This window comes from Postia placenta (assembly GCF_002117355.1).
Source record: "Postia placenta MAD-698-R-SB12 unplaced genomic scaffold POSPLAscaffold_7, whole genome shotgun sequence".
Lineage (NCBI taxonomy): Eukaryota > Fungi > Basidiomycota > Agaricomycetes > Polyporales > Adustoporiaceae > Rhodonia > Rhodonia placenta.
Genome location: NW_020169838.1, coordinates 625,061 through 637,291, shown reverse-complemented (window position 1 = coordinate 637,291; position 12,231 = coordinate 625,061). Strand labels below are relative to the sequence as shown.

Below are 12,231 nucleotides of genomic sequence, written 5' to 3'. Positions count from 1 at the left end.
CTATGTCCTCATGGTCATCTCTGGCGACATGAAACAGCACATCCAAATTGCCGTAGCAGTGGCTGCTTGTATGATCGCCACAGCAAACCTCGCATATGTCACTCGAGCTGTTATAGGCGGTCGTACGCTGGTTGCCTCTCAGACCGCTCAGCCCTACAGTACGTATGCGGTCATGGGCGTGCATTGTGCAATCACTTACGACTGCCCTACAGCATACCATGCTCACGACTTCCCCTTGACTATACCACCGGCGCTGGTTGATCCTGGCCTCGTTATGCTGACGGTCGAGGAGAGCGCACACTATCCCTTGCTTGGGGATCTATCCGACGACGAATGGTTATCCCTTACCTCCGCCGGAGTGGGGTATGTTCGTCTCGGCCCCGACCAGCGGAGATTCGTGGTCACCATGTTCCACGAAATGCATTGCCTTCGTGTTCTGAATCTCGCTATCGGCGGTTCTTCTCGGGCGTCCATGGACCACGTCACGCATTGCCTCAATTATCTTCGCCTCATGGCGCTGTGCTCAGCGGACATCACCCTTGAGAGCGGAGACTTCATGGCGCGCGACTTCTCAACCGAGCACATTGGAGAAACGCGTGTTTGTCGAGACTGGACTGCTGTATACTCTGCGATGCATGATAACTACGCGGAATGGCTAAACTCGACTACACGAGTAAGTGACAGTCTCTTCTCGTGATATGTTGACGTTCTTAGTCAGGTCTCGCAGCTATAGAGCGCCTTGCGTACAGCGGTCCCGTCAATGTAGCTCCTCATTCAGCCTTGTCTGTCATATACAATTACATATTCGAAATTCGAGATTAAAAGGAGGATGGCTGTTCCATCACGGCCGCTGTCAGCATACATCAAATAGAGCGCAACAAGACTAAGACTGACCATGAAAGGTTTTGGATCGTTTTCAGATATTTTCACAAACCCCAATCTTCTGCTAAAGTGGGCTCCGCTTCAGCGCTAGCCGCGAGGGAATCTGTTGCGATTTTGTTTTGGGGGGGCATAAGCGGAGGCATCGTGTAAGATGCATAACACATACCTTCCGGTGTAGGAGACGCCATTGAGGACGCGAGGACTGCGAGAAGTACGATGGCAAAGCGAACTGAGAGAGTTGGCTGCATTCTGCTGTTGAATCGCGGTTGAGGAAGAGCGAGCTAACGTGTTCTGCTGTTATTTATACGCAGTGTAGTCTATCGCACAGTCTATCCCTATGGAAGATTACATCAAAGCGGTAGCGCACGGACAAGCTTCGAAATCACGGCTGACGGATTCCAATCTCATTGCAATGATAGAAGCGCACAGTACGCCCGCGATGGGCGGTGTTGGAGGAGCACAGATACCCATCAGGTGTCATGAGATCCTCGGATGACATTGACAGATAACTGAATCCTTCTGTGACCGCATCGGCGCAAATTCTGCGGGCTGCATAGCAAGAGCTTAGCTCGGTCCACATGGCCTATGAAGGATGAGATAGGTATACTGGCTGTGCTGACTTTTGGGTACATGCATCGGGCAAGTACGGTTGCTGCCGGCCTGAGTCACGTGGTCAGTGCGCTAGCACCGGGATCGTACATATTTAGTGCCGCGCGCTGTAAATAGCCCCATCGGTTTGGAACCTAATCACCCTTTGATCCCAGTCCCTCGAGGACGTTGTCTGCCGTCGGGTTTTCCGACATCGTTTTCACAAGACGACTTTCTGAGGTGACCTGATTAGGCAAATACATTACATCCCTTCGTGCTCCGGGTTCTCTATACAAATTCTCCTTAGATCCGGCTCAGTGATTTCCATCAGTCATCAGGTTCGATTTCCTAATATCCTTTTACGGCGCGGGAATACGATAGTATTGAAGTACATCGCCGGTCATACCGGCCTCCACATGTTCGGCGCATCATCGAAGCCCGTCATGAAATTTGCAAAACATGAGCTACTTGACTATCTCATGATAATGTCCTTAGAAGACTCCCCCTCCTATCGCTACTGGAAGTCTTCAGTATGCAACCTTTGTACCTGAACAATCTTGCGAGCGAGACGGGGCCACAAGCGGTCCTGTGGAGGGAGCAAGCAATCCAAGACGGAGTATATCTCAATGCCATATTCTATGGTAAGCTGCCATCACCAGCGCTGAGCGTAGTGACATTAATATTGAGCTTTGATGACTGCAGGTATTCATGCTTGCGTCTTCGGTGCATGCCTCTACTATTATTTCTTTACAAGAGAAACAAGAGAAAAGCAAACGTCTTGGTGGCCGGTGTGCTTCGTCGTGATCCTGTTCGCGATGGGCACAATCAATCTCGCATCCAACTTCCGCACTAACGATGAATTCTTCATCTTCTCTGTGAATACACCAGGCGGTCCGGTCGCATTCTCTGAGTCGGCAAAAGCAAGGCATATTGATACATGGGCAAACTCTGCTGCTATCATAGCAGCCTTCATGGCAGATAGTCTACTCGTGAGCCAGTCTAAACCTACTTATGAGCTCCGTCATTCAGATTATTGTAGCTTATCCGCACCTTCGTTGTGTGGGAGCGCAATGTTTTTGTCATGGTAGTTCCTTGCCTCATGTACGTGGCGTCAACAGGTATGCCCTTAAAGCGCTCGGTATAGCGAAGAGTTGCAGTACTGACCTATAACATCAGTCCTTTCCGTATTAGTCGTCGTGCAGCTCGCTTTGCCGGACGGGAGTCTGTGGACAGGACCTGCTTATAAAATTGATCTCGCATACTGGGCCACCTCCATGTCACTCAGCATGCTTCTCACCCTCCTTCTCGTGTCTCGTCTCTTCTGGCTGCGCCGCAAACTTATCAAGGCAATGGGCAAGGAACATGGCGGAGTGTATACAAGCATCGCGGCAATGCTGGTAGAGTCTGCGCTTCCGTACGGTATCATCAGCGCAGTCTATATCATTTTGTATGGGCTACAAAACCCCGCACAAAGCTTGTTCCTTGGCCCACTAGTGCAAGTAGAGGCAAGTTTCCAGCACAACACTTCTACGATCAGTATTGAATCCTTCTGCAGTGTATTGCACCGGAACTTATCACGGCCCATGTTTTCAGAGGCCGCGCATGGTCTGGGGCCACCATCGCGAGAATTGGTCCCCAGTCAACAATCCATTTTGCCACAGAACAGCCGACAGCCGATTCGGAGAACTCGACGGAAATGCCCGTTTCTGTCCCCACAAGTGCCATCGTATTCAAAAGGGGACCATCTAGCGCCGATCTGCCTCATGGCTCTCATTCTGGTGACCATGTCTACGTGATCTCGGGATAGGCACGACACATTTATCTCACATGTAGGGGTATCATGTGGTAGACGTTTGCACTTCTTGTGCGAGGAGAGAATTTGGACTCGCTGTACCTGTCACCGAAGCTGATATATCAGTGCTCATTCGGACCCGACGTTCGGAGACATGTCTTGAGAAATCATGATAGCGAGATGGCAACATTTGAAATTCAGTCTATCATTGGGAACATGCGATGATATGCATCTGATCAATGGATGCATATGCGCAGTCATCAGTTCGGGAGCTGTGTGTTCTGACATGAGCGATTTCACGCGCGCCTGAGTGGTAGCGCTGACGAGAGGTCTATGAATAGCGACGAGTGCAAGTCTTACGAGAACACAAGAGCGATAGGTGGCCTCGCTATGCTTTACAACCACTTTATGATCGCGGCCTTCATTATTCTCAGCGTCATTGCTTCAATTGGCACTCTATACAAATGGTACCAGACCCGAACACTGCGTGAAAGCAACAGTAAGCTTGTAGTGGGCACCAACAGGCAAAAACTCACCTTTGAGCAGCATACGTGGACTGGGGGAAATGGGACGTACCACCACTTGAGGACGTGCTCCTGACATTTGATCACACCGTCCACTATGCGGTCGACACACCAACCGGCGTCGCCGAATGGAACAGTACACTGCCACCTGGGAAAGGATTGCTGTACCTAGGCGAGAACTCCAAAACATTCAGCATTTCCATGTTTCACCAGCTTCGATGCCTCGATTTTCTGAGGCGTGCGGTCATGCCGCATCAAGAAGCGGAAACTCCTCAAGATCGTCTTCTTGTCAAGCACTGCGTGAACTATCTTCGCCAGATGGTCCTGTGCAGATCCAGCACTCACTTAGAGTCCGTCAGAGCGATCGATGGAATTGGTGTCACTGTAAACGAGGTCACCCATACATGCAAAGATTGGACCGTGTTGTACACGGCAGCCAGAGAGAACCAGGACAAGTACAACGGACGGAAAGGTGGGTAATAGGACATTGATATGAACGAGCATGCAAATTGATGCTCGGATCCAGCAGACGTCTAGTATCGGTTTACTATCAAGGCAAAACAGTCGGAGCATGGATGGCGTAGAGGGAATGCAAGGGTTACATGTAGAAATCTATGCTAGATGGGAGACTTGCACGCATTCAATATCCTGACAGCAAATACACTCGTTGTTTTGACATCGCGGAAATGAGATCACGTTTCCTTTGCGAGATGAAGGCGGTGTCACGCACTCGATCACCTTTCCCTGCTCGTAAGCCATCAACAAAACTGGTGCGGAAGAGAGTATGCAGCTCTGCGATTGCCGCAGGGCCAAGGCGTGACGATGTGGCAACTCGGCTGGAGCGCGGGCCGCCAGGGCCGAAATCTAGATTACGATTCTACTGAACACTCGAATGCACTCATCACTCTTCGGGGCCTACAAAGTCCTCTCCGTAGGCTAGGTTCAGCACAGCATATCGCACTTTCAACTGATGGTACCCTATATAAGAGGCAGTTCATTTCTGGCTTAGGGCATAGTTGTAAAAATGTTGAGATTCCAGATCATCACCGCTACTCTGTAGAATAACTTCCTTTGATAGCGTCTACTTATTTCCTCAGTGAAGTCTTCAATGCGATTCCAATCACTTCATGATGTCATTTCCTCTGAAGATAATGCGGGAAACGTTCAGTTCTCACGCCCTGCATCAACGCACCGACCGCGCTATTGCGCTCAGATGACCTGGATAAGTGTTCATGCAGTGCTCGATTCAGAATGCACCTGAAAGGTTTCTCATGAGCTGACTATAACTCGACTATGTACAGTAGAAGGAAAATGTATACGACGCCTTCAGACCCATGTGCCATCTGAGGAGACCGAGGTCACCATTTGATCCATACAGAATCGCGCTATGGAGCATTGCATGTGAAACGACGACAATCTGTAAGAGCAAATGGCCGGCAATAGGAGTCCCTTGTACTTTGCATAGTCAGAACAATGAAGACGAAGGCTTGGCAAATTGCCAGATTCAGACTGCTCGCTGTCTCTCATCAGCTTTCGAAGCACGGTTCCAGCCACGAGAAGCTCACCTTGAGCGTTTCGGTGCCGATCTCCGCGTCAACAGCTATTTAAAAGTTAAACAAGAGCGCTGCCTTCGCTCAACCTCCGCCGTCACCTCCCATTTTACTCTGCTGTACCAACATGACGACTTGCGCTCTCGACCTCTCCGATCTCATTGATGTTTCCCAGCTTCCAATTCACCCTGATTCCCATCCGGACCTTCACGCGCATTCATTGCCAGCACAAGTGGCATTGAGGCCGCTACCGATCTGGAGAGCATAAGGAGCCAAAATGAACGCCTGGCGGTGGTGGGAGATATCAATGACAGGCGCAAGGTGCAAAGTCTGTCTCCTATGGGCAAATCAGGTTTCATTAACAGTATATTTGTGTAGCCTATCGCCACCCCTTTCTCTGCTTGGTCAGATCCTACCAAAATATTTCTCAGTGATGTCCAGGGACTCCCGGAATTCCGATCTCCCTTCGACATCTTGTCAGAGCCTGTTTCAAATGGGCCTGTCGTAATGACATCTCGCCAACGCTCCCACAAGTCTCCTGTTGCTTTAAGTGAACACATGCGGAATCACTTGCTTCTGGAACGCAGCGACTTCCTCGGAGACCACAGTAATGACAGCGAATTTTTGGATATCGCAAGTCGTCATATCACGACTGACGCTCTGCAATCAGATGTAGATACGCAAGTCGTATCTAGCGTCGCTTCTCCTGATCTGCACGAGGTAGATCAGGAGAGAATGTCAACTAAACACGTCGTCTACGTCCACGACACCTCAGTCGAAGACAAGGCGGATGAGGACAACCTCGACGGTCAGAGTACTGCTGATGATGGTGAGGCTAGCTGTGATAGCGACAGCATTGTGAGAAAAGTCCCATCTTCAGCTGGACTGCCTCCGGCCGCCCCTCCCTCAGAGTGGTCAGCGCATCAGCCCCATCCTGGCTCGCAAACGCTGCACCAGGCCCCGCGAGCAGCAGATCATCGAGTCGAAGGGACAAATGTGCACGCAGAACATTCCGTACGGCGCAGTACTCGAAAGCGCAAGCGGATCGAACACGCACTGCCCGTCGTCTCCAACCACTCCACGCGCCCGCCGAAACGTGCGCGCGCTACAACCACCACCGCAAGCAAGGGCAAGGCGAGAACAGTGGCCGCCCCCAAGCCTGCCCCCAGTCTTGTGCCGCTGAAGACCGCAGACGGGCGTTATGCTTGCCCACACTGCCCTTCGAGAAGGTTTCAGCGCTACCACGACTGCCTGCGGCATATAGATACAAGCAAGCGATGCCTTGGATGAAACGGCATCATGTACCCATGCCATCGCTGCGGGAGCAAATACACGAGGCGCGACGCGGTCAAGCGGCATATGGACGACAAGCCAAATTGCGCGTAGGACGGTCGTGAAAGGCGAGCAAGAGCGGAGGCAAGTGATCGGTCACTTGCAGGAGACTACAATAGATAAACGATTTGAGCATGTTCGTACTCACCGATCTCTATCCTCTCCGTTGCTTGCTTGTTTGGTATTCCTGCTATCGGTTTGCTGTTGTTATCAATCGAGTTCGGCCTTGTATGAGACCATCGATGTGAGTGTGCTGTATCCACTTGTATATCACGTACCGTCGTCAGTTTTCTCATGTCTGAGGTTTTGTGCTTGAATAATACGGTTGCTTGTTCATTTTGTGATGTATCGTGTCGGACAGAGGTCGCGAAAACCTCGCTGTGTGTGCTTTGTTGTGCTTTGTTATCGTTCCATAGGGGCATGAGATAGCCCCGCGGGCTGTGACTTGCGGAGTAAGCCGTCCCCATCCACAACTTGTGGCCGTTACGCCGTCTGGATGGCGCTCGGGGGCACCCTCCAGATGAGAAACCCATCACGAATAGACAATACAAAACGGCATGAGCTCTTCCACGAGGCCATGTCAGCATGCATGCGCCAAGATGAGACTGGGATGGGACGTGGCACCGGGATAAACACGCAATCGCACCGTAGCGAGCGACTGCGTCTTTGAAGGATAATGTCAATCGTTTGATACACCGCATACCCTGTCCTGAGAATGAGACCAGAGTAGAGGCCATCGACGTGATGCCCGAAATTACATGTCCACTATTGATAGGCGCGGCGCAGCCTGATGAAAGAGGGGTATAGGCCCATCTGAGTCAGGTTGGTGATAGAACCGTTTTATCACGCTCTGCATCCGTGGTGTACGATGATCCGCCAAGTCCATACGTGACAAACAACCACTCCCGAGTTCCAGCAATGAGCGTCCATGCACAGCGTACACATTCACGAGCTAATGGCTCGCAATACATAGAAGAGTGGACGTATGATGCGTGTGACTCTGAACACACCTCGAGCGCATGAAACCGTAAGTATCAGATGGATCCAAACGACAACAACGGATGTTCTCAACATGTTGCAAGACGGCCGTCACTGCCTTGACAAAGCAACGCAGAATTATGGCACTAAACACAGAACGAATCAACAATACATGGGATGAAACAGACCGGAAGGACGCACCGTGCCTGTCTCTGACTCCACTTACTCTCCAAATCGGCCACTACTCCTCGGCCTTGAAAGCCGTTTTTAATCACGTTGTGAATGCAAGAAAATCAGAGGGAGGCGACTTTCTAACAAAAGGACTGCCAAAGGTGTAGATTCCGGCGTTTCGCAATGCCGCTAAACTTGCGATCCGATGGGAGTTGTTCCGAGGTCGTATCGCCTGTGAACGGCCACGAGATCGCATCATAGCATCCGAGTCGGACGCCGTGTAGCGATTGTCTCAATAACTTTGTGAAGATGTCAGCGCAAGACAAGGGTTCCACATTGACATCGGGGTGTAAACCGCATTATCTATAAATATGCACCTGTTGTATGGGAAGTGGCTCGCGAAGCGCTGAATCCTATGTTGCACTACCATTGATAATGTATTGATAGGACATCTAGTTGCACCTAAGAATCCCAAAAGAAAGGACTCAGGTTTCAGAACATTTGACGAAGTTGTATGGCAGCGGGCCACGTCAGTGACTGGGCGTCTAACTGTTTTTCGAGTAGTTATGCTTATTTCGCAATAAATTCTTTTTTGATGCCATTCTTTTTGCATATATCCATTTTCTGTATGCTTGAGAGTGTTTTGAGGCCTTAATAACGGATTTTGAAGGATGTTTGCATGACTTTCAGGCCTTTCAATGTGAAAACACGTCGGGCGCTTGCATGTATCCTTTGTACTTGTTTGCTCCAGCTGAAAGCCCGGCCTCAGCCCCTTTAGCCGAGATATGCTCGCTTCGCTCGCAATTATGTATTTCTTGCAAAGGAATGTTATCAATTGTAATAGGCTATGCTAATACCATAAATTACCAGGTGGTTGGCTCGTGCGCAATCCGGGATAGTATTTTCCTTCCTTCCAAGCTCGAACTTCACAACCATTCCCCAGGATTGCGCGCGTGCGCCTCACCAATAGCAAACTTCAATACCTGCGTACCGAAGTGAGGCATCTATGCACTCCGACGACCTTTCTATGCGGTGTCATCCGAGTGCCTGAAGGCGCTGTACGGTTCCGCATACGGATATGGCTCGTGTGCATCGAACAGGTCCTTGCCGACCTCCGTCGACACGCGCATGTACTGCCCCCGCCTCCCCTCTCTGCTCTCCTCCAGCTGCTCGATGTACCGGCGCGAAAGCACGATCATATCTGCCGCCGCGCGTGTTAGCCCCCACAAAACATCACTGTGCACAACCGGGGTTAAGAGGGGGAACACGCACAGACTTGCAGAACGAGGGCAGTACCCATGAGCGCCGTGACAATGACGGACGGCGCGCCGCGGAGCGTGTCGCGCAACAAGGCACAGTCCGGGCGGACGCCGCCGCCCGTCTCCATGAGCGGGCAGGTCTGCTCGTCCCAGGCGATGTTGATCACGACGGGGGTAGTGGCAAGGGCGAAGAGGGCCAGGGGCCAGGACATGTACCAGTACGTGCGCGTGATGTGCAGGCTGCGTGTGGCGGCGGCGAGGATCCTGCATCATCGGGTGGTTGAGCGTCAGGTTGATCCTGCATGAAGCCGACCTTGGGCATGGGCTTACGCTATTAGGGAAAACGGCGCGAGCGTGGTGACCAAGACCGCTGATGCTGAGATGGCGATCTTCGTAGTGTGCGTGTAGGTGCTATCCGGGAAGCCTGGCCATCAAGTGTGCCTCAGAATCGCGGGGGGAGGTCATGGTGGCTGGTCCACAGATACACGCACCTTGCACCGTAGCCCAGAACACATATGCGAGGAAGCTGAGCAGCGCGAGCGAACATAGTGGGAGCACGAGGAGGCCCAGACGAATGGGGATGTAAACGCGGAAGTGCCGTGACATTTCCAATAAGTTAGAAGTTCCGCGGTTGGCGGAGGGGCTGGAGGACGAGAAGCGAGGAGAGAGGGCGGACACCGATGCTCGTCTTATAAATGCCAACAGTCGTTCTGGCTGTGACACGGGCCGTATAAGAGTGTGTCGAGACGGGCGTGGCGGCATCTGTCAGGGCAGCTCGGTCGGAGGGAGGCGCCGTAGGCCAATAGATGCATTGATGATTGATGCCGCAGCTGAGCCTTGTCCATAAAACAGTGGCATCTGTAGCAAAACGTGATCGAGACAATTCTCCTTGCTCCTCATTTCCCCAGCGGCGCGATCTTACAACAGGGACCCTTTCTCTGTGCTGGATAGAACAACCCCGTTGAGTTCAGCGCTCTTATCTACAAAACACAGCCTACACTCAGACTTGATGGTGACAGGCATGATTATCACTGTCAACGACGGCCATTGCCAATACACACTGTAATTTCCCAGTCCTTATCCTAAGCGTCGATGACGATGTCTGGTTACAAACATCTGGACACGCTTATCAATGCCCAGAGTCTGCATCGGCTGTACCTGGGCTGCAGACAGAGAACTCGAGCAGGCGACGCGCCGCCAGAGGTTGGGGTCGTTTTGGTGTTAGCAGATGCACCCACCGCTGAGAGGTGCCCAGCTGTCACGCAATTCTTTCCATGCCACTGACTTGAATAAAGGAACACACAGCAAAGTCCATTGGAATATGCAAGAATACAATGAGCACTAATATGTCGTGAGTGGGTTAATAGATATAAAAGTCAAACAGCAGCAAAAACAGCACGACAGCATCCATGCACGCACGCCCCGCACACACGGGCGGCGCGCGCCATCCACCTCCTCTCGTTTTGGCTTCCCATCCGGCAGCGCGAGACATAAACACAAGCGGGGTCGGGGTCGGGGTCCAGACTCATGCGTATGAGTTGCCGTACGCGTTGTGCGGCTCCGCATATGAGTACGGGCCCTGGGGGTTGAGCAGGCCCTGGTTCGTGTCCGTCGTCGTGAGCTTGTACGGGCCTTGCCACGCGGCGCCGTCCTCCTCGAGCTGCTCGACGTAGCGCTGGATGATCACCACCATGTCTGCGTTGCGCAAATCCACAGATCAGCCTCCGGTTCTCTCGACTATATATATATAGAACACCGAGAGGGGTCACGCACATAGGTGGACGATCATGATGAGGACGACGATGATCGTCGCGGCGACCTTGACGCCAGTCGAGACGTGCGTTGTGCACGAATCGAGCGAGACGTTTCCCTTGTTATCGACCTGGATGCAGTCGCTCGTGATGTTCTTCCCCGAGAAGATCGCGTAGAGCGTCAGGCCTGACGCGCCCATCGACGCAAAGAACAGCAGCCAACTCATGAACGCGAACGCCTTCACGAGGCGCCGTTTTGCTCCGACTGCGCCAATGAAGCTGCACAAACACATGCTCGACGTCAGCGCCAGCCACACCCTGTCGCGCACACACAGAGACGCACCCGAACAGCGAGAACAGCGCCATGATGGTGAAGATCGCAGCTAGCACGATCACAGTGATCTTGGTGTGCTCTGCGACATTCGTGTAGTTCTCCGCCTTGATGTCGATTTCTGTGCAGAAGACTCGCTGTCAGCCGGGCTGGTCTGGTCACCTGAGCGATGCGTGACACGCACCATGCACGATGTACCAGAGAACGGCGGCGAGGAGACCCTCGAGGATGGTGGAGAGCAGGGAGAAGAGGAAGACACCCGCGCGGACGGGAATGCAGAAGCAGAAATGCCGGGACATGATGCTCGCTGGGTATGCGCACGTGCAGGAATAAGGGAAGGCGTCGGTCGGCGAACTCGCAAAAAAGGCGGGTCTGTTAACTTAGAGGGTCGGGGCTCGTGTCGCGCAACGTGAAGCTGGAATGGGAATGGGAAACGGGACAGAAAAAGGGAGACCCGACGGGGGCTGGAAGGAGAAGGCGTGGAAGGGAAGAGGACGTTGCAGCGAGGCGCGCGCTGGCGCAGCATTTATAGGGCACGCTGCGTTGTGTGATCATTTCGTGTTGGCGATGATGGCGATGATGTGAGACAATTCGGGCATGACGGGAGCGGTGCTGCAAGCGTGAAAAGCTGCGCGCTCTCGTCGCTTTTGCCGGGAAGGTTCGGGCGTCCGCCGTAAAGCAGTGCAACAAGACCACAGGTGCCCCTGAGTCAATATCTGCCCAGCCACCGCCAGATCCACCACCCAGGATACAGTACCTATGTGGGCGTTCGACTTGCACCATGAGGCTGGTGTGGATGTCCAGCTGTGGTGTTGTCGCCAGTCGCCAAGACGTCTGACGCACTCTGCCGCTCGCCGACGCGCCCTTGGCGTGACTCCTCGCGTGGGAGCCGCGGGCGCATTTTGATGCGCACGCCGCGCTAGCGCCAGATCTCCCGAGACAACGGGCGCCCATCACAGCACACACCGGCACGAGATATTTTTACCTTTCCTGGGTCTCCTCCGCTGTTCCTGGCCAAGCAGCCGACAACGCGCATTGAGCTTCGATGAGGGCGATGACGAGCGGGGCGATGT

General features: G+C 52.7%; 5 protein-coding genes across 5 annotated transcripts; 3 read left to right on the top strand and 2 right to left on the bottom strand.

Annotated features, from left to right (window-relative positions):
• Positions 1–172: 172 nt before the first annotated feature.
• POSPLADRAFT_1142795 (hypothetical protein) lies at positions 173–697 on the top strand (the record flags this gene model as incomplete). The annotated part of the gene is made up of 1 exon (XM_024485473.1): positions 173–697. One exon carries the CDS (start codon positions 173–175, stop codon positions 695–697), a length of 525 nt encoding a protein of 174 aa, XP_024338886.1.
• A 1,305-nt stretch (positions 698–2,002) lies between these two features.
• POSPLADRAFT_1181307 (hypothetical protein) lies at positions 2,003–3,314 on the top strand (the record flags this gene model as incomplete). Its single annotated transcript, XM_024488827.1, has 5 exons — positions 2,003–2,111; positions 2,173–2,459; positions 2,510–2,588; positions 2,647–2,975; positions 3,026–3,314. 5 exons carry the CDS (start codon positions 2,003–2,005, stop codon positions 3,275–3,277), a joined length of 1,056 nt encoding a protein of 351 aa, XP_024338885.1. The 3' UTR covers positions 3,278–3,314.
• A 550-nt stretch (positions 3,315–3,864) lies between these two features.
• POSPLADRAFT_1143884 (hypothetical protein) lies at positions 3,865–4,266 on the top strand (the record flags this gene model as incomplete). Its single annotated transcript, XM_024485630.1, has 1 exon — positions 3,865–4,266. A coding segment is annotated over one exon (402 nt), but the record flags the coding sequence as incomplete, so codon positions are not given.
• A 4,576-nt stretch (positions 4,267–8,842) lies between these two features.
• POSPLADRAFT_1046536 (hypothetical protein) lies at positions 8,843–9,682 on the bottom strand (the record flags this gene model as incomplete). Its single annotated transcript, XM_024479061.1, has 4 exons — positions 8,843–9,018; positions 9,090–9,340; positions 9,407–9,500; positions 9,568–9,682. 4 exons carry the CDS (start codon positions 9,680–9,682, stop codon positions 8,843–8,845), a joined length of 636 nt encoding a protein of 211 aa, XP_024338883.1.
• A 675-nt stretch (positions 9,683–10,357) lies between these two features.
• Positions 10,358–11,646, bottom strand: POSPLADRAFT_1039933 (hypothetical protein). Its single transcript, XM_024477625.1, has 4 exons — positions 11,343–11,646; positions 11,171–11,279; positions 10,850–11,106; positions 10,358–10,771 (listed from the first exon to the last, which is right to left on the bottom strand). Exons 1-4 carry the CDS (start codon positions 11,455–11,457, stop codon positions 10,602–10,604), a joined length of 651 nt encoding a protein of 216 aa, XP_024338882.1. The 5' UTR covers positions 11,458–11,646; the 3' UTR covers positions 10,358–10,601.
• Between the last annotated feature and the right edge of the window lie 585 nt (positions 11,647–12,231).